The following is a 22,099-nucleotide window of genomic DNA, read 5'->3' on the forward strand; positions in this document are numbered from 1 at the left end:
AGGCATTATGAATATTTCTGTACATATGTGGAGATACATGTAGGATAACAATATGAATTTCCCACACATTTAGCTATTGCTGTCAGGATGGGACATGTGCACCTGGCTTTTGCTTTGCAGGTTTCACCAAGGCAGACCAGAAAATAAGCAAAGAAAAGTAATTTATTTTCTAACAATGCCATGTTGTGCAGAACTTTCTAGACTACGTATACACACACACACACACACTTAAAGCAAACAAGAGGTAAAAGGGATACATGTGAAACTAAGAAAACTGGTCTCCTCCTATCCAGTGTCAAAAGCAGGCACACATGCAAGTTTAAAATAGTGCTTTTGAGACAATTTGTCCAAATTCTGGTAGTTTGGGGCTTAATGTATTAACAATCAATGTAGTATGCTAAGCTGAAAACAAAATATACCACCAGTGGGATTTGCAAACGAGAATCTCTTCTATACTCTAAAGACTTCTTAAACTGCTATGAATATCACATATTGAAGTCTGTAGGATCTTCCCCAAATTTTTTATTAATTTTTTAAAACAAATCCTGATAATGCGCAATAAAAAAATATAAAAATGGAAACGCAAAAATAGTCAAATATCAATTATTTTTAAGCTTGGACAAGATGGAAAAGTTAGCAAAAGTGGGGAGAGAGAAAGGAGAAGAAAAAAATAAAAATAACCCCACAGCAAAATTGTGATGAAAACGAGTTTTGCCTTGATAAAGATTGTTTCCAGCTATAAAGCCTGATTACCTAGTGTGCATGCAGCGCCAGACTGTGCCATTTTGCCAACTAGACATTTAACAGACTCCCAATTCCGTCTGCTACCCAGACTTTAGCACCACTTAATTTTCATACCACCATCATGTGGTTCTTTTTTTTGTGCCTGTTGATACCTGTACACATACATCACCGTGCAAGTCATAGTCACATGCTTTCCAGATAATTAAAGAAAATGTTAAGCAGGAAATCAACCTTTTATAAAGTGCTGCCAGTGTGTCTCTGTTATGCTCTAATGGTGCTTTTCCACTCCATGGGTCCAGCTCTACACAATATGCTTAAAGCTTTTCAGTTTTCCACTGGCACAGCGCCCCCCTGAAATGGAGCCGATGACATTGCAAAACCGTCTCTAACAGGAATTGCTGGCTTTGAAAAACCACAACAATGGCAGCAGTAAAGTCAGGCGCTGTTTACTCATCATGTATTCGTGTGTTTTTTTGGACTAAAAACGGCTCCGCACCGGAGTTCTCACAGATCAGTTTTACTTGTTACGTTCAGCTTTCACTGGAAATTTCCGTCTGCCATTCACCCAAGCCGCTGAGGTAAAGTTACAAGCTACTGTTGAGAGTCTGATAAATATATGAAAGCTGCTGTAACTTAAGAGCTTTTACACATCACCATTTAGCACCTACTAGGCATAGATGGAACCCAGATTGAGCTGGGAATGAAAATCTTACCCGGTTCCAGGTACCAGATTTGGCCAGTGGAAAAGCAAAAGAGCCATCCAAAGTCGAGTCACGTAGGTTCCATGCAGTGGAAAATCGCCATATGACAAATTCTATACAATATATTAGGTCCAATCAAGACAAGTTCAAAAGTTTTGGACATTCTGGCTGTAAAATCTATTATGATCACAGCAAAAAACCCACTCAATCTCTCCATCTTACTTGTTTATTTTTCATCCCTAACCAAAGGAGTAAGACTTCTAAAGCAGGTCACTGATGTAACTTTAAAAATAACTGCAATTCCCAAAAAGTCACTGTGTAAATCAAATAAAGACAGCTCAATGATCTCATATGCCCATATTTTATTCATAGAATAACATGGAGCATATCCGATGTTGAAAGGAATACATATTGATCAGGAGATGAAAAATATTTAGTTCTAATTTAGAACTTCTTGGCTGCAACACATCTCAAACTTGGGACTGGGGTAACAAAAGACAGGTACAGTGGTACTAAAACAGCCAGAGGAGTAATCTGTACTTGACTGGGTACTAAATGCATTTGAGAGTGGCAGTTTTTCAAAGCAAAGATGGGCAGAAGTTCACAGATGTGAAAAACAAAAAAACATTTGGAACAATTTCAGAAGAAGTTTATCAATGTAAAATTGTGAAGATACTGCCATCTACAGTAAACAGCAACAAAATATTTATAGAATCTGGAGAAAACCATGTGTGTGAGGGCCATGTCTGAATGTCAATACTGATGCTCATGATCTTCGGGAAAACAGTAGGCACTGCATTAAAAGCAGACATGTTTCTGTAGGGGAAATCTGCATGGGCACTTTGTTCACAGGACATGATTTTTATAAGTGTTACAGTTCACCACAAATGCAAGTTGAAGCTGTATCTTGCACCCAAGTTGCCGAATCAACAAGAACCAGAAATCTAACCATATTATCTGGGCTAAACGTAATTTAAAATGGACTGAGGCAAATGGAAAAATTTCAAAATCTTTTTGGGAAACAAGTGACACCATGTCCTGAGGAGAGGGACCATCCAGCATGGCATCAGTGCACATTTCAAAAGCTTGCGTATGTGATGGTATAGGGCTGCATTAGTGTCCATGGTGTGGGCTTGATTATCTGAAAAGGCACCTTAAATGCTAATCATTATATAGAGATTTTAGAAGAGCATGCACTCCATGACTGGTGAGTTGCTAGAATACTACACTAGACTAGAATGGGACAACAATTAACTCCCCAAACTGCAGCCATTGGTCTCCTCACTTCCAAGACATTTAGAGACTGTTGTTAAAAGAGGGGACACACTACAATGGCAGACAATGTCCCCAAACTTTGAGAGGCGTTAATATATGTATTTTATGTTTCTCAAAAAAATAAATAAATAAATAAATAAAGGCTATGAATATCATTGCATTCGGGGTTGCATTTGAGAGCAGGGGTTGGATGAGTACTTGGGAGACAGGGATTTACATAGACATTTTTCCTTTCTCTTGCTTAGTTTCACTGGACGAATTAAAGCAGTTGTCAGTAATCATCAGTGAGGCTTGAGTGATATTTGGACTTTTTTCATTCTTTGCATTTTTTTCCATTCTTTAATTTCACCGGCTCTATGATCAGGTGGTTGGGGGGGGGGGGTGTGCAATCCAACTGGTTGACTGTGATTGACATATTGGGCACCACACATACATGGTTAACTATGCATACGTATGTATGTAGTCCGTAGGAATATGTCATGTAAGAGAAAATATTGGAGTTCTTCTGCTAAATTTTTGTGTTTTTTGTTTGTTTGTTTGTTTGTTTGTTTAGTGTTGGGTCATTTGAAGTGAGGACACAGGCAACAAAGTCCTAAGAATGGTCTCTAGAGAAAAGGGGTTTTAAAACACTGTCCTAAAGACCTAAATAAACAAAAGGAACTTAAGCAAAAGACAATCACTACGCTGAGTTAAGAAAAAAAAAAATCTCAGCACGGTAAAACATTAACAGTGGAGAAATACTCATCTCCAAATTGGAGAAAAATATGCTGGGTGGTATATCAATATATATATAAAAAAAACTCATATTTTTATTATATATATATATTGGAATATGGAGTGAGGCTATATAATTTATATCAATATATATTTGATACCTTTTAAAATTGCTCCAAGCCTAAATCTTGTACAGAGCCATTATTTCTCTCACTATGAGTCTCTGTTCTACTTGCCTTGTCTGCTTCGCTTTGCTCACTGCCCCGACCCGCTAGATAGCGCTAGCTCTCTCACACACACACAGGAGGCAAGTAACACAGAGCGTGAAGAGCTGTTCAGTTATATGGAAATGGTTCGGATTTCGACTGGTCAGATGAGGAGCAGAAACAGACTATCTGCAGTATCTATTTCACCACTTACAACACTTCTGTACGAAGCTGTTCAACTCCAAGGTGCTGCTGCTACTGTTCTGAAGCATTCACGTCCCAGTACGCCTAAACCAGTTCAGACAGCATTGCAAGCTTCTTTAGCTAATGCTAAGCCTTAGGAAAAGAAAAGTATGAAGTGGCCTGGTATTACTAAGGCAGTAGTTCACTACATAAAGGGTATGCTCCCCGTGTCAACAGTAGAGCAAAAGGGCTCCAAAAGGCTGATTAAAACTCTTGACCCACGAAATCAATTGCCCAGTCGCAATTTCTTTCTATAATTTGTACAATTATGGGGAAAAGTTAAGACATCCAATGAAAACCTTTGTCTTAAAAATACATGTCATTAGACTTATTTGAATATTGAGAGATAAGGTTGAGATAACAAAACTGAATGCTCTGTTTATAAAATGTTCATAAAACATTTTTTCACAACATATATCGTATATCGGCATTCAGCTAAAATATACTAAAGATATTCAGCTATAAATATACCGAACAAAGATACATATTCCATCGTGTTGACCCTCCACTCGTGTCCATGCTTTAGGAAACACTAGAGAGCAACATATTAACCAAAGTCTGTTCTATGAGAAAGAAAGCGAAGAGAAAAATAAATACAAATTTTAAAACCCACTCAAACCTCAAATATACAAACCCCATTTGCAGAAAAGTTGGTGCTCACTAAACATGCAATAAAAACTGAAATTTGCAATGTTTTAATAAACTTTAAGAATGTTTAACTGACAAATAGATAAATGAAAAAAAAGAACAAAAAGAAAAATTTGTTTTCAATGATAAACATACAAAAAAAAATCCTGGAAAAGGAGCATGTCTAATAACTGTCAGATCAACTCTCTTAATCATATTTTAATCATTCAGGAATTGAAGATACTAACTGTTGCAGTGTAGCAAGTGAAATTTTGGCCTATTCTTGCTGTTTAAAAGACTGACTCAGTGTACTTTGTTTTTCCTCTTCATGGTTCAATATACAGTTTCAATAGGAACATCTGGACTGCAAGCACAACAGTTAAGAACACACTATTGTCTAAGAAGGCACAATTATCTCATGTAGAATAAAGCCTGGCCTTGTCTTGCTGAAATAAACATCGAGTTACTATGGAAAAAGACTTGACTGCAGCAAATGAATGTGTCTCAAACCACCAGTGTCTCACCTTTCTTCCTCAAAAGCCGCCTGCTTTCTGCTCCAATATCTTTCAAGTTTTGATCATTTTGGCCTGCACTAAACCTGTAATGTTGTCCTGGTTACATGCAGAAAAAGTTCTGCTTTTAAAGCCTGTCTCTAATGCAACTCGGGTGCAAACACTAATTTCAAAACACTGCTTTTTAAAAGGCACCATCTTCCCAAAATACCAATACAGGCATCCACATCAGCAGTAACAGTCTGGATAGTTCTTTTCATCTTTGACACCCAGAGGTACATATCTGTTTCCCCAAAAACAAGCCGAAAACCAGACTTGTCCAACCAATTTCCCTCAGATCTCGGTTGACTCTATACCAACAGATCTCATTCACGTTTTTGCTCCAAATGAATAAATAAAAAAAAAACCCACTTGGTTCTATACAAATTTTGTTGAAAATGGGTCATTCGTATATTCATAGTCTGTGAAAACTCCTTAACAATGAGATTTTATTTTTGCATTTTTGGACACTTTAGAAAGGGAAAACTGGTTTATGATCAAAGTCAAACTACTAGGTCCATACCATGCCATCTGTGTGAATCAAACACAGGTTAGAACCAACTGTGGCAAAAGACACAGAGAAGAAAAAAATGTTTTGCAATGGCTTGGAACAAATTAATTTGCTTTAATGAATAATTCTAAGTTGTATGATTGTAAATGTATATCATTTTTAGAAAATGTTACTGAAACTGTGCCGTCATCTTGCAGTCTCACATTTTATAAATATTCTCAGTTAAGGACTTATTAGCTTGCAAGCTGGGCAATCATTATAACATGCACTACCCCGGCCAAGAGTGGAAATAAAGTGCGGCACACTAATTCCTGGTGAATAAAATGAGAAAAAACTGGTGTGTGTGGAGTTTTATCCAACAAGCTAATTTAGCCATCAGTGAACTATTAAAAAACACCTGATACTTACACAGAGGCCACCATTCTGTGCTCCATACTAAATGTCATTGCAGTTTTTAACTGGCAAAGCTGACCAAATGCAAATTCAGCATGAATAGCCAAACCACCAAACAGCCAATACTAGATAACCAGAAATGATTAAACAAGATTCCCGACATACATTTTGACATGACATTGTTTATTTACAGCCTGTGAGGAAGGGCTCTGCTTGCACTGAGCTCAAAACATGAACAATGTGCCTTAATTTCCTTCCATTCTACATAAATTAAGCTAAAACCTGCCATGTTATCAAATTGATACTAGTCTGCAGTGTAGAGACAACAGGTGGAGCCAGACAACTCCCAGCCCAATTCTCACAGAGCTCAGACAACCTCAGACCTCTAGCTTGGCAGCAGAAGAGCAATTTTTTCCTCACTTCTCTCAAACTACATCATGGAGGAGCTTTCCACTCCACTTCAAACAGTGCAGCATTTAACTTTTGATGATTTACCTGAGACGTTGATTTCTGCTCCATTTAGGGTGGAGAGAAAAACCTTCTAATGTGTAATCGAAAGTTCTGTTGATATGGGAATGTCATTGTTGCCCTGTTTAAACTGGAATGCAACCTTGGCAAACAGCAACAAAATACCTCAAATTAAGGGAAAGTTCTAGTAAGAAGCCTTCACTCGGTGCCTGAAGCTAAGATGCATATAGAGAATATGTTACTGCAACCAGCAGCAGAAAGCATGAACATCAAGATGTCTAAATTAAAGGCATGATAAATAATTGTACTTTATATATGTTTTATTTCAATAATTCCATTCAAAAAGTGAAACTTGTATATTACACTCATTCATTTTAATTTGATGATTATAACTGATGAAAGCCCCAAATTCAGTTTCTCAGAAAATTAGAATATTACTTGAGATCAATACAAAAATAGGATTTTTAGAAATGCTGGCCAACTGAAAAGTACGAGCATGTAAAGCACTTAATACTTAGTTGGGGCTCCTTTTGCTTGAATTACTGCAGCAATCCATCACACACCAACCACTTCATCAAGTTTGCGGACGACACGACTGTGGTAGGCCTCATCAGCAACAACTATGAGTCACACTACAGGAGCGAGGTGAGATGGCTGGCCTCTTGGTGCAAACACAGCAATCTCTCTCTAAACACTGAAGACCAAGGAGATTGTTGTGGACTTCAGGAGAACTCGCACACAACATGCCCCTCTATCCATCAATGGGGCTGCTGTGGAGAGGGTGAGCAGCACCAAGTTCCTGTGTGTGCACGTCACAGAGGACCTCTCCTGGACCATCAACACAGAATCACTGGCCAAGAAGTCTCACCAACGGCTTTACTTTCTCCACAAGCTAAGAAGAGCAAGAGCTCCCACCCCCATTATGATCACTTTCTACAAGGGGGCCATCGAGAGTATCCTGACTAGCCGTTTCACTGCGTGGTACGGGGCCTGCACAGAATCCTGCCGCAGAACCCTCCAGCATATTGTGAGAACTGCTGAGAAGATTATTGGTACCTCTCTCCCCTGCCTTCAGGGCATCTCCTACTAAAAGCCCTCTGCTTGGCAGGTGATACCACCCACCCGCTACACAGCTTCTTAAGCCTCCTGTCATCAAGGTGGAGACCGCACAGTCTCAGGGCTAGGACCAGCAGACTGAGGGATAGCTCCATCCATCAGGCTGTGAGAATGCCGAACTCTCTCCCTGCTCTGCCCCCCTCCCACACACACACTACTCAGCAACCTCATCAATTACTACCAATACCCAACTGTGACTTTGAAAATCAGGCAAGCACTCCCTTTAACCAGCCTCCAGGTTTCATATCCCTGTATTTGCACTACTGTTGACACCGGGTCTGTTTATATTGGTACTGCCACTTAAGCTCCTCATCAGACCCAACTGTGACTTTTTCAATAGGTATGCACTTGTTCACTTTATTTAGTTGTTATACGATTATCTTGCACTATTGCCTACTCTGCCTTGTACATCCAGTATCCTACCTTCTTCTTTTATGATTATTTTGCACTATTGTTTACACTGCCTTATACATCCGTTATCCTACCTACAAATCAGGTTATTGTCTTCAGTCAGTGTCCCATTGCCTCATGTATGTCTATCAGTGAGCTGCTGGTATCGTATGTCCTGAACTGGTCTTCTGTTGTCCTGAACTGGTCTTCTGTTTGTTCACTTTCATATAATTATATACTTAGCTTAGTTGAATTTAGTCTACATTTTGTTAAATGTTACTGCATCTTGGAGAGGAGAGGAATGTAATTTCAATCCTTTATATGTCCTGTACATATGCAGAATTGACAATAAATCTCTCTTGACTTGACTGCAGTGTGACATGAAGTCTGTCTGTGGCACTGCTCAGGTGTTATGACAGCCCAGGTTGCTCTGATAGTGGCCTTCAGCTCTTCTGCATTGTTGGGTCTGGCGTATAGCATCTTCCTCTTCACAATACCCCATAGATTTTCTATGGGGTTAAGGTCAGGTGAGTTTGGTGGCCAATTAAGAACAAGGATACTATGGTCCTTAAACCAGGTACTGGTAGCTTTGGCACTGTGTGCAGGTGCCAAGTCCTGTTGGATAATGAAATCTGCATCTCCATAAAGCTGGTCAGCAGCAGGAAGCATGAAGTGCTCTAAATGTCCTTGTAGACAGCTGCATTGACCTGGGACCTCTGAAAACACAGTGGACCAACACCAGCAGATGACATGGTACCCCAAACCATCACTGATGGTGGAAACTTTACACAGGACCTCAAGCAACGCGGACTCTGTGCCTCTCCTCTTTTCCTCCAGACTCTGGGAGATTGATATCCAAAGGAAATGCAAAATTTACTTTCATCAGAGAACATTACTTTGGACCACTCAGAAACAGTCCAGTCTTTCGCCCAATCGAGACGCTTCTGACGCCGTCTCTTGTTCAAGAGTGGACACAAGGAATGTGACAGCTGAATCCCATGTCTTGCATACGTCTGAGCATGGTGATTCTTGAAACACTGACACCAGCTGCAGTCCAGTCTTTGTGAATCCCCCCACACATTTTTGAATGGGTTTTGTTTCACAACCCTCTCCAGGGTGCAGTTATCCCTATTACTTGTACATTTTTTTGTACCACATCTTTTCCTTCCCTTCGCCTCTCTATTAATGTGCTTGGACATTCCTTGTGTGTCTTGCCCTGCTTTGTAAGGTGTCAATGGTCATATTTTGGACAAATGTCAAGACAGCAGTCTTCCCTGTGATTGTGTAGCCTTCAGAACTAGACTGAGAGACCATTGAAAGGCCTTTGCAGGTGTTTTCAGTTAATTAACTGATTAGAATGTGGCACCAGGTGACATTGAAACTTTTCACAATATTCTAATTTTAGGAGTTACCGAATTTGGGGTTTTCATTAGTTATCCGTTATAAATCATGAAATAAAGATCAGTCTGTATGTAATGAATGAGTATAACATACAAGTTTAATTTTTTGAATGGAATTATGGAAATAATTTCATGATATTCTAATTTTATGACCAGCACCTATCTATATATAAGGATAATATATATAGCAGCCCTACTGTGTCTAATACACTCGTACCTGTGCAACACACTAACATCACCATGCCATTGTCACTGCAGTGCTGAGAATGATCCACTGCCCAAACTATCTTCTGTAGTAGTATTAACCACTAAACAGCAGGGTGAAATGTGTATAAAGTACGCAGAGAAACAGGTTAATTACAGTCTAATTGAATGCCTAAAAAGGGCTCCTGTATGGTCAGTGGAGTTGATAAAATGAACAAGTGTAGATACACAATGTCCCTACTTTTATGAAAATGGGTTTTGAAATTACTGCATTTTACCAGTAATGCACCAGTTTTGTTTTGGAAGAGTACAATACTCAATACAATCTAGAGAATATAAACAATGTTTTTTTTAATAGTTAAACATTACTACCACAGGGCGTAATAGCACAGGACAGTTAACATGAACGTGTGCCATTTTCACTCAAAAAGCTTAGTTGGCGCATTATCTTTATCATTTAATATGTTTGGACAAGAAAATAAAAATGAAACACACAATAAAATGAAAGTTTTAGGACTGGCATTCACAAACAATGGTAAATTTACTGCAGCGAGCTATGTAAAAACGATGAAAACACTTTTGCTTTACAAATTGAAAGTAAACTATTTTGATTTTCACTAATCTGAAAATCTTAAATGGCCAGCTGAATTTATAGTGGCAGGTCAATGTTTGACGCACATCATGCTTTGACTTTGCCAAATGTTGCCTGTCTGCAAGGGCTCAAAAACAATTACTTACAAACAATAAATGAAGAGACAAAGTCAGGCAACTTCATGTACAGTTTATATACAGAGCTTAATTAGGAGCTTGACCCAGACAAAATACTGCCAAACAGCTTATCTTGTTCTACTTGAAGCATTCGAACAAACTGAGCATTAAGCAGGCACGTTTCTTGTGGTAAATACAAACAAACTTATATTCTTACGTATACTCTAACTCTCCAAAGACCTTAAAAGTATGAAATAGCAGCATAAAAAAAGAAAAACCATTTAAAATTAAAACAAAACAAATAAAAACATACATAAAAAGCTGTATTAAGACCTTACCTTATTACAATGACGGCCAATACCCATTAAAAAGTTGTCTGGTTTGATATCTCTGTGGATGAAGTTTTTCGTGTGCACATACTCAATTCTGCTTATCATCTGAAGGGGGTAGGGCAGATACAAAGAAACACTGATTAAGAGAGGGCACAGAATTTCGGGTGAATTGGCTGTGCAAATTTTAGATAGAGCTAAACACATTCAAAAATCAAGTAGACATCTAATCACTGTGCTCTGTACACCTGTAAGGCAGAGCAAGCACTACTAATTTGATATTTAGATTATTGAAGTTTCAGTTAGGCTAAGGTTAAGATCCAATAGTTTCATGCTTCTGCCATAAACTGAAACTTATAGAACTGAATAATCTATACAGATTTTAGCTTTTATTCTTCACCGTGAAAGTCATCAGATTAAAAAAAAAAAAAAAAAAGGTTAATATCCCAAACAAAAATTGCAGCTTGAAGTCTTATCCATTACAGGTTCACTGAAGCAAATTCATCTTAACACAACTTATAACTTGAACTTGGCTTTGCATCCAGATGTTTTCATTGAGTTTTGAGTGACAGCTCAATGCCAGACATTCAGTAATGCCAGCGCATGCATTTTCTCTGGAGCACTGACCAGTCACTCAAAATCATTGCTCAATGGGGAGAATGCCCAGAAAGAACCCCCTAAGAGAGTTGTGTCCTCACCTTTATCAGTGCAAACAAAGGTGATAGTGAGGACTTTTCTGTTGTTAGTTAGTTTCTGTGTAGCTCCAGGTGGTATTGACACTATTTTCTACAATGTCTAACGTTTTTTTTTTTTTTTTAACAACATCGCTTATAGTAGGGATATACAGAATCTGGAACAAAACTTTTCGATAACGACTGAAAAGAACTTTTAAAGAATAATGACATTTTTAATGACGTTGCTACCATTTTCTCGTTACCGGTCCATAGGCAGGAACCAGAGTTTTTATTTACTCCTTAGCTTCAGGACTGGTTGCAACTGCTCCAGTGTAATACCCACTTTAATTTATTTGTCAGCAGTGAATCACACCAGAACATGAAGTTTCCCAGCTTTTTTCACTTTTAAGCATTTGAGACTAACCTAATTGCAGAAAGAATAAAACACGTCATATTTACAAGCATTATAGTGAGGCACACAGCTTCTCAGTTACTCACGACTTTTTTGTTATTGGTATTCAGAGACGTATATTACATTTTATACTCATCTACTTACGTTACATAATATGGTCATACAGTATTTTTTTTGTTTTACTAAGTTATATTTCATTTTTACTATTGGGGCAAATTTTTTCCCTCATTTATTTTAAGTCACATTGTGCTTTTGTCTGCTGGGATGTTACAATGTTGTGTTCAATAAATATATTTAAACAGCAGTTTAGTCATTTTTTCCTTTAAAAACCAAGAGAAAAATACATTTGGCTGATTGAATGTATGCAGTGCTAAATGGACAATAATTAAACACTGCAAAAAACGTTTCCCATATTCTACAATTGGCCAAAATTTTCATTTTGTTCAATCTTGGGCAAACATTTTAATTTCATTGAATCCCTAGTTTATAGTAGTCTTCTGTTGCTCCCAGTTAGCTATAACACTTAATAAAATATAAATTCAGAGGGGAAAAAGATCTACTGCTCAAACTAGAAATCAGAAGCCCCAAGCCGAGCTAGCCACCAACCCTGAAACAACTTAGGATGCCATGAACACTCAAGACATTTGCTCCAAAACTGATGTTCTGGTGACAAACTTGAAAGCCAAAAATTCAAATAAAATGCGAACAAACATTATTTCTGTTTGGAAATCATCATTTGCAAGGTAATCATCTGGCAGAGTTAGAGAAAGGTGTTTTTCAGAAATACAGTGTCAGAGCGGCAAGCCAACGTTAACAGGCTGACAAACTTCGATAGAGACTGCAAGATAATTGTAAGGACTTAGAATCTAGATCATGGAGGAATAACAAATTAGGTGAACATAGCAGAAGGCCTACAAGGAAATAGATAGTTTTTGTCAAAGAACTGCTCAGAGAGCTTTATCTCTCTGAACCCCACTTGAACGACTGAGCTCAGATCTTTGAGAGCCAAACCCAAAGAGGGAGAACTCTTTGTGCATTCATGAGTAGGCTCCAGTATTTTTTTAGATGGTGTAAATGCGACAGTGAGATCACACAATTTGATTTCAAGTTATAAGCTTTGTTTGAGAGGACTTTTGCTTCAATGAGTTTGTCTCATTAATTGTTTGATATTTAAAATTTTGTTAAATTTCTTCTTGGTACAAATCTGATTCCTTCAGTCATAGACAGTGCTGCTACTACAGCATGTACTATTGATTACTTGACTGAATTGCTAGGGATTCAACTGCAGTAAATCTAACTTTCACCAAAACGTGAATAATTTACTGCATGTTAAACATGACTGCATGGATAAGACTGACGATATGCACAATTAAGTTTTCCACTAGTTCAATGGGGTTATAATGAAATGTCTGTTTGTTTGGTAAAAACACTGCAAGAATCAAAGAGCAGCACCACAATAAACTTCTACTTCAATAAATGTATCTTTTTCAGAACATGGGCTGAGTCCCCGTTCTGGTAAATAATGAGATACAGCTAAATTGAGTGCACCACAGTCACAAACAAGCACAATATTAGCTTTTTAGCCATTTATGCTTGGTTTTTACCCCACACACAAATTTCCTTGTAAGGGCAGTCTTACCTGATCTGCAAGCATAAGAACTGTTTTCATTGTGAATCTGCGGGAGCAGAAGTTAAAGAGATCCTCTAGACTTGGCCCCAGAAGATCCATCACTAGGACATTATAATCCTTTTCTTGGCCATACCACCTGTTAACAAAAAAGACAAAATATTGAACTGTTTTACAGAGACCGAGAAATCCAGCACATTTTTGACAAATCAATTAAAATTGCATAAAGACTTTTAAAAGCTGTTTTAATCAGGGCACCGTGTAGTTGCTTTTCATGGAATTAAAACTGTGATCACAGATGAATTCCTCAAACGACAGGCAACAACTGGGAAAATGTACCAGCATGACTGACTGACACATGGCACAGGTCAATGAGCTTAACACCCAATATTGCTAAATTCTTAGAATCTGAGTTGTGATTGCCTTTTGTTTTAAAGACAATTAGATGAGAAGGGAGAGCTGTCGGATATATTGAATTGTCCATTTGATTATTAAACACAAATTATTTTTCAATAATTTGTGCCACTACAGACTTAACATTTTGACAAATCGTAATGATGCATGTTGTACGAGCCACAAGCTTCCAATTTAAAAAAAAAACAAAAAAAAAAACAATTTAACTTCTACCTAGGGCCCCACAATTTCTACGAGGCAAACAAACTGCCCAGAACTACAGAACTGAGGTTAACAACAGATTTCAGACATACCCACCCCCAAAAAAATTACTGAAATAAAAATATCCCACAAACAGCTGTTTTTGTTACTACCCAGAAACGACAAACCATTAATACAAATCATGACATGTTTCTTCTATTAACGCAAATAGTATAGCAGAATAATAACACATTTGTTAATCCAAGGTCATTGATGCATAAGAAAATGTCACAGGGGCTTCATTGACCAATTCCCTGATGTCATCAATGGCTAATAAGTCTATGAAGACAAAATGTGCTAACTTTTCAATAATAGGTTAAAGGGGCATTCTGTAAAAGATTTACTGTAGGATATTAAATTACCAGTATGTGACATAATGATTAAGGAAACATTAAGTTAAAGCACTGGTATCCCTGAGTACATTTCTCCATACCTGCTGATACACTGAGACTGACTGAAGTGGTGTTAGTTTGTGTTGCACTAGTACAAGTGAATCAGACACGGCAGCACCCAAACTGTGTTTGTTAAATGTATACTTCCCTGTGCTTACAGTACCGTCTCCGCTGGCTAAAAAGAAGAGGTGAATATAGCTGAAAACAGTGCCAGTCGGAGCCATAAATAATGCCGTGGGTTCCACTTACTTTAGTCTGCCATTAAATCAGTAAGCTAACTTGTACAAACAAGAGCAAAGAGAAACTAGGCACGCGTAGTTTTACCAGACTGCCATTAGCCAATGTCTCAGAGGTGTTTCTGGCATTTCAAAAAAAAAAAAAAGGAAAGCCCAAATTGTCATTGGAAGGGCTGAAGACGCTTTGGGGCTTTATATCAATGTCTTTGTTTACAATATTAACAAATAAACTATAAAAATAGTTTGTCAGTTGATGTCAGTGTATGTGTATATAATCATGGAAAGCCTGTTATTTTCTGTTCATACCAATTGAAGCATCATGTTGAGAAGACATTAAAGCAAGTCGTTTACCAGAAAGCAACAAGTTAACATTTTAACATTTGAGTTTTTGAACATTTCTAAAACCTAGCACCTTAACGTTTTATCAACCAGGTAATCTATACTTGATAAAGATACAGGTCATTGCTGGGAACTAGATATTTATTACTGACTTACATTTCTATAAGGGTCTGACTGAAAACGGTGCTGTAACAAATTCACAGACTCATTTATTTTGAGCAACACCTTGCTCCGTTATTCTGGCTTTAATAATCTGGAGATTGTCAGTTTTTCATGTGAAGTTAAAGAAAAATCTGTAGATGTAAATTGCTTGTCAGAAAGTCAGTAACAGTGAGATGTGTCCGCGTATTGTCATTATAGGGACAGACAAGATGACTTTGTTTATTAAATATATAGTAGAAAACAAAAAGGCAAAGACACAAACATTCTCCAAACATGAAGAGCCTATGACAAATATTACCTCAACAACGTTCACCACTGCTCGAGGCTCTAATAAAACACTGAGCTGCTCAGTGCAGCAGCGCAGATGTGTTCCAATTCAGCTCTCAACTCTGACCCCTTGAAAACCTCAACCCTTGTGCCTTCTGTTCCCATGGCATATTTAAGTAGATGATTTAAGTTAAGACAAATTAATGACTTTTAGATAAACAAATTTGAGTTAAGGATCCATGTACACCCTGTTTCATTGCAGTGCTGTGAGTGATTATGCATCCCAATCATACTTGCCCTGTGGTGCAATTATTTTGACTTAAATTAATTATATTGCATAATTTTCAACTTAAGTTTTTCCTAATGGTGCAGTATTTATCTACATCATCAATTAACTATTTACTGTACTTAATCTATGATCACACAACCTGGACATTTTATGACTAAGGAAACAGTCAAAGCTAAAATATTGCTGCATCTTATATCACTGCAGAAGCAGTATATTCTCTTTGAGAAGTGCCCACTCCAGAGTGGCGCTCCTGTTATCCCACCCTCTAGCCACCCTCTGCATTTTACAGTGCAAACCCACAGCTGCCAAGTCTACAAACCTAGTGTCTTGCAGCCATGAAATGACCAAGTGAATGGTAAACTTTAACAGTCCCAGCAATCCCTATTGCCCTTCTAAAAATCACCATGATCCGTGTCGAAATGAAATAGGGAATATTGGCCTCAAGTTTTTTACAGGGCAGTTTGAGAACCACTGCTCTAGAAGATATCTGGATTGTACAATTGTATTAACATATTAATGGCTATAACTCCAATTCTACTTGCCTATGTCATTTTGTTTATCATGTGTTAAATGACAACCGCATTCGTCCCACAGAGTAAAAAGTTATTTTTGAGGTGAGATTTATCATATTTATATGCTGAATTAAAAACACAAAACACGCACGTTTAGAATTATACAAAATAACCAAATAAATAAATAAATTCAAAATAAGTTTCCAAGGGGCTGGGAATCTCAATTTAGAATGTCAATGTTTTATTCCTTTTCAGTAATTCAGTTCAAAAAGTAAAACTCATTCTATAGACCCATTACAAACTAAGTGACCTATTTTGATTTATTTCTTTTAACGTTGATAATTATGGCTTACAGTCAATGAAAAAACCCAAAAGACATTATCTGAGAAAATAAGAATAATCAACACCACCTGCAAAGGTTTCCTAAGCCTTTAAAATGATCCCTTAGCCTGGTTCAGTAGGCTACACAATCATAGAGAAGACTGCTGACTTGAGATGTCCAGAAGGCAGTTATTGACATCCTCCTGCTGTACCCAAGCATGTTGATTGAAAGTTGAATAGGAAAAAGTGTAGTAGAAAAAGGTGCACAAGTATCACTGTGCTTGATTGGCCATAAGAGAATCTATAGAGTATTGTCAAGAGCAAAGTTACCTCTAGAATTTATTTATTTTTATTTTTTTAATAGCAGCAGTGACTGAAAGCAGCATTCTTAATGTTCAACTGTAAAACCTATGTTAGCTAGTTTATTCTACCTTTTTCCTCCTCTCTATTTCTCCCTCTCTCACTTGCTTGTCAGGTGTGCAGAGCTAGAAGCGCACAGTAGGCATCATTTTTCCACTTCCTGCATAACTCACGACAAAATAAAAGCCCTCTGCTTTTGTAACTGCTGTTTCAAGAAATTATTTAAATTCTGATGGAGCAGCAGGAATATTTAATTTATACCCAAGTCATCAAAAAGAGTCTTGAGTGCATATACTGTACATACTTTTCAGTAGGACAGCATTTTTATTAAAATTTTTTTTAAATATTGGTCTTATATAATATTCTCATTTTCTGAGATAGTGACTTTTGGGTTTTCATTGGCAGCAAGCATAATCAACTTTAAAGGAAAAACGTTTGAAATACATCACTGTTTGTAATGAATCTATACGTTTCATCATGAATTGAATTAATGAAATATTTCATGATAAACTAGTTTATTGGGATGCACTTCTATCTACCAAGGATGCAGTAAAGTACCATAGCAACTAATTTACAGACTTAGGAAGCCTACAAACACTAACTGGGTTGTTTTATTTCACAGTTTGTGGGCTGGAAGACGCTCCAGATACCTAAATCAATGTGCCATTGTACTCAATAACTAAATAAATACATTTTTTTTAAATACAAAATGCCACTCTAGAGTGCATTTATCATAAAACATGCATCATTTTTAGAAGAAAAGATCATTCTTAGAAACATTGGTGAATAAGGCAATCAAATCATTTCTAGGAAGTGATGATCCAAAAAGGTTAAAAAGATCCAAAACGTGAATATGAGAATATTATTTTATGTTAATTCATGAGTGTCACATACCAAATTCGACAATATTCCACAAAAATACACCTGATATGATTTATTCCCCCACTAATTCTATTCCACAGCAGAGTGTGGGGTTGGGGGGAAGCTGCAATGTTATGATGCAATGTTTGCTGAGAAAGTTAACATTTGTGACTATATGTCACCATAAATACACCTTACATCTGCAGCACAATTAAAAATCACTGTGCTGCATCTTGCATACATTGTGAAAGAGCCACGAATCACTGACCAAAAACCAACTGCAAATAAGCCTCAAAATAATTACAGCAATAAACTCCATTTTGCACACTCAAGGAAGTGTTTTATCAAGATTTGTCTCATTTCAGCAGCACAGTGGCTGTATACAACAGAAATAAAACCCTATGCATTGAATTTTCAATGTTCTAAAAGTGAAGGTAATTAAAATGTTTATACAGGAAGATTTTTTTTTCGATGGCGGTTTAATTAAACCAGTAGAATTCAATATGAAAATGCTAAACAAATATTAGAGACGTACATCTGCATTACAACTTTCAAGGTAAAGCATAATTCATTTAAAATTCGTCTCCTTAGCTCCAAATCCAGGCCTGCTAAATTTATATGAGAGATTTTTAACAACAGGCCCACAATTACAGCCAGCATTTTTCAAAAAAAAAAAAAAAAAAAAAAAAAAATTTATATGTAAAAACATCCAACAAATCAGAAATGGGAAGGTGTGTTTGCATCACTCTGCACCTGGCCAAAGCACAAAAGCTAAATCTCAAGTGTTTTCCTCCTGTAGTGCACAGGGTAGGCCATACAAGATTTTGCACTCAAAAAGTGCATCATGTGGGATAATTAAACCATTTCTATTCCTGTCTAAGAATTGGTGCACTGTCTGTACATAAGAGTAATTTAATAATCTGCTAAGTGCAAATTGTAAGGAAGAGGAGGGAGGAGAAGAAAAAAAAAAGCTTATTAGCTCTATCAAACAAACTTACTGTGAAATAAATCAAGACTTGATTTTGCCCAACACTACGCTCTCTGTCACAAACTGGGTTGGACGTCACGGAATTTACAAAGAGGTGGAAGAACTTGTGGGACCTGTATGTTCACCTCTGACAAAAACTGGCTTTGATGAGCAGTCAGGAAAAAGTCCAGCTCTGTATTTCTTTCTTTTCTGTTACACTCTGTCCCAAATAAAACCCTACTGCCTACTTCACACCGCCAACAGAAGCAGCCTCATCATGCAGCACACTATCAACACACATTCCAGGTATTTATTGCAAGAAACAGCCTAGTTTCCGCTACTGTTACAAGACTTATAATGGATTGAGTGCAAAAGGTGCAATACGTTTACAGTTCAGAACTTTTTATTTCATAGTGTTTTATCTTGTTACTCTATGACTTTAAATGTTTGTGGTGGTAATGCCCTAGGCATATTACCATTACTACAGATAAGATAATGCGCAATTATGTGTCATTGTACAACATAAATCAAACTATGTTATTCTGCATTTAATCCATCTGTGGCAATGAACACATACAGACACACTAGTGCAGAAGGGGCTGTGAACACACCCGGAGCGACAGGTAGCCATCCCCGGCTCCCAGGAAGCATACAGGGATTCAGTGCCTTGCTCAAGGGCACTTCAGCCATGGATGTTCCCGCCAGTCCTGGGGATCAAACCCAGGCACATAACATTAAATTTTATGGTAAAATAATTATATGTTTGAAGAGTTTATTATCTGGGGAAGACAATAAAAATGATTTACATCATTCCGAGAAATCATTCCTTGTGGACTTCAGTCATTTCTATATTATTTGTATGTATATTATGTTGTGATAATTAACACTTAAATATTGTGTAGTAATGAACATTATGAATTCCACCTACATTCTTCAAGAATGTACTTTAAACGCTGTTACAAAGGTTTATATTGTGATAAATATCCAGATTGACAAATACGGAAAAATTGTTGTTCATATCACTAACATTAAATCATAAGATTAATCACATCCTGAACAGAATTTCATTTCAATACTACTAGTTCATCATAGCAGATATTCAGTAAAATGTACAGCAAAATATGCTGATTACAAGATTTACCCTAAAAAAATTACAGGCAAAAAGCTCATAAGTTTACAATGCATTTAAATACTTTTGTAATTTTAAAAATTATCTAATTTCCAATTACACAGCTAATAGTGGTCACAAATTAACAATATCAATATTAAAAACGAATGCAAATTATTTACATGCAACTTTCAACACTGCGTGCTTTAAAAGAAAATACTTTACCGGAATTACGACATTTAGTCAAGTCGACACCTGGCCACCTATGAACGCTGAACAAGTGTTGATTTATTACGTTTTGTAAACGTAAACTCTGCGATGTATATCGAAGTAATCGTTGTACAGACGTTTATAATTCACTTCGACAAACGTTCCGACTATATCCGGAAACTTGTTTTTCATATCATTCAGCCGCCATTTTCTAACTAAGAGGAGGACATGTTGAACAAACAACAAAAGAGGAGCGGCCATTTGCAACTCGAACGCATTATATGCAGTTAACTTGTCACCTAAATATATTTCTTTCATATTTGGTGTTGAAAGAAACACCATCCGCTTACCTGATGTGCGGAATCCCAACTCCCCCTTGAAGAATTTTATACAGCTTGCTTTCATAGAGTAGTTGTGGGTGCCTGGCTTTTTGTGACTCCAGCTTCACAGCGACCTCCTAAACACAAATCACCAAAGAAATGATACCAGTTAAGAACCCCAGAAACATTAACGACTGTCAGACCATTGTTCGACAGCACAGAAGGACCGAGTTGGATAATTATTAAACTCAAAGTGAGACAACTGAGTTTTTTCAATGCGTGAAAATGTAGAAAATCGAATAGCAGGCTAACAGCAATGAGAAGTACGACCGCAACAGAAATGTCGGCCGTTGTTGCTACGACCAGTGCTTCTTCTAAGAGAGCTTAGGCCTATACTCTATTTACGTACAAGATACATTAAGACAAGTTACTCTAAGTACTAAAACGCATTTCAAACCTACCTCTCCGTTTGTGATGTTGATTGCCAAGTAAATGTCACCAAATGATCCAGAACCGATTTTTCTGACCAGCTTGTATTTCCCACCGACTATAAACTCGGCTTTAGAACCACTGCTACTAGCCATGTCTTCGAGTCACTCAGTAAAGACCAATCTGAGTAAATTAACGATTAGTATTGTCACAGGAATTTGACTCTTTAGCCTGATGACGTTACTGTGTTAACTTAAGAACATGCGTATATTTTCCTATTGTTCGATTCTATTCTGTACAGTTAAACCAACGCTAGCCAGCTAAAAAAAACCTGTTGGTTTCCTGTACAATTAGTCGCAAAATCAAAATATTGACATTCAATGTCATCAGTTGTAAGTGTGAGTAATCTTTATCCCACGGCGTGTTCCAGTAACTGTGCTTATACCCTAAATTCACGGGACTAGCTTCTATTTTTTAAGTAACGCTAGCTACAAGCACACCATCAGCCCGATAGCCAGCTTAGCCGCTAACAGGAAGGACACAGTCCTCGTCCAGCCCTGTATTCGACGCCTTCTCTAAACCACCTCGAATATAGGGGCGAAATAATCCTTTGATGGAGATTATCTTCTTACAATCGTAACATACATAAACGAATAATCCGTATCCACCGCGATATTGAGGAAATAAAACGAGTCGCCACTTTCTTCCCAAAGCGCAACCCACTCACTCCGCCATTTTGTCGTTGTGCCTTTCGTCTCGAGGTGATTAACTAAATTCCTTTTCTGAGAGCGATACCCCACTGCTGCCGACAGGGGAGAGGCTCTCTGTGATGTCACGGGAACGAACACACCGAATACGGAACAGTTTCTTTTTCGTTTGGACTGTCCTTATTGGCTCTCATTCATCAGCGATGCGTACAGTCAAATCCCATAAAATGAGCGCATGCACCGACCGTTTTGCTATTGATGTTTCTTACCGGGTGCGGGGTCGGTCCGTGTATGGAACGGCCAAACGTTTTCCGTGTATCAAGGAAGATTGGTTTGTATTCAATTTAACTACTTGCGGCAGGATGTTAAAACAAAACAACAACAAAAAAAAATGACAACGGCCTTTTTTTTTTAAATCAAAACATCATTTTGCCTCGACGTATTTAACCACGGAAGTAATAAATGCAGAGGCGCGGGATTTTTAAAGGATTTTCGCGTCTGTTTATAGTTTTGCAGTAGGGTTCTGTAGATGAAAGACTTCAGCACTGGCATTAAGCACGTACCGAGAGCTTATTTTACAAATGGCAACAGATCAGGAGCCAGCCGCATTTTGAGAAACAGGGTTAAACTAACCCTGTTTCGTTAAGTCCAGAAAGAAAGCCATTTATGTTA

At 37.5% G+C, this 22,099-nt stretch overlaps 1 protein-coding gene across 4 annotated transcripts in view; it reads right to left on the bottom strand.

Moving 5' to 3' along the window:
* Positions 1-21,648, bottom strand: part of csnk1a1 (casein kinase 1, alpha 1) — a 47,981-nt gene extending 26,333 nt beyond the window's left edge. Inside the window, exons 1-4 of one of the 4 annotated variants that reach the window (XM_066648585.1) lie at positions 20,753-21,646; positions 20,322-20,428; positions 13,306-13,432; positions 10,590-10,688 (exon numbers count right to left, since the gene is read on the bottom strand). In XM_066648585.1, coding sequence (XP_066504682.1) covers positions 10,590-10,688; positions 13,306-13,432; positions 20,322-20,428; positions 20,753-20,875 — 456 coding nt within the window. In that variant the 5' untranslated portion in view covers positions 20,876-21,646. Of the gene's footprint in view, positions 1-10,589; positions 10,689-13,305; positions 13,433-20,321; positions 20,429-20,752 lie in introns of all 4 variants that reach the window. The other 3 variants (XM_066648583.1, XM_066648586.1, XM_066648584.1) reach the window with 3 other exon arrangements.
* Positions 21,649-22,099: the final 451 nt, after the last annotated feature.

The sequence above is a fragment of the Hoplias malabaricus genome, chromosome 17 (assembly GCF_029633855.1).
Source record: "Hoplias malabaricus isolate fHopMal1 chromosome 17, fHopMal1.hap1, whole genome shotgun sequence".
NCBI classification, from domain to species: domain Eukaryota; kingdom Metazoa; phylum Chordata; class Actinopteri; order Characiformes; family Erythrinidae; genus Hoplias; species Hoplias malabaricus.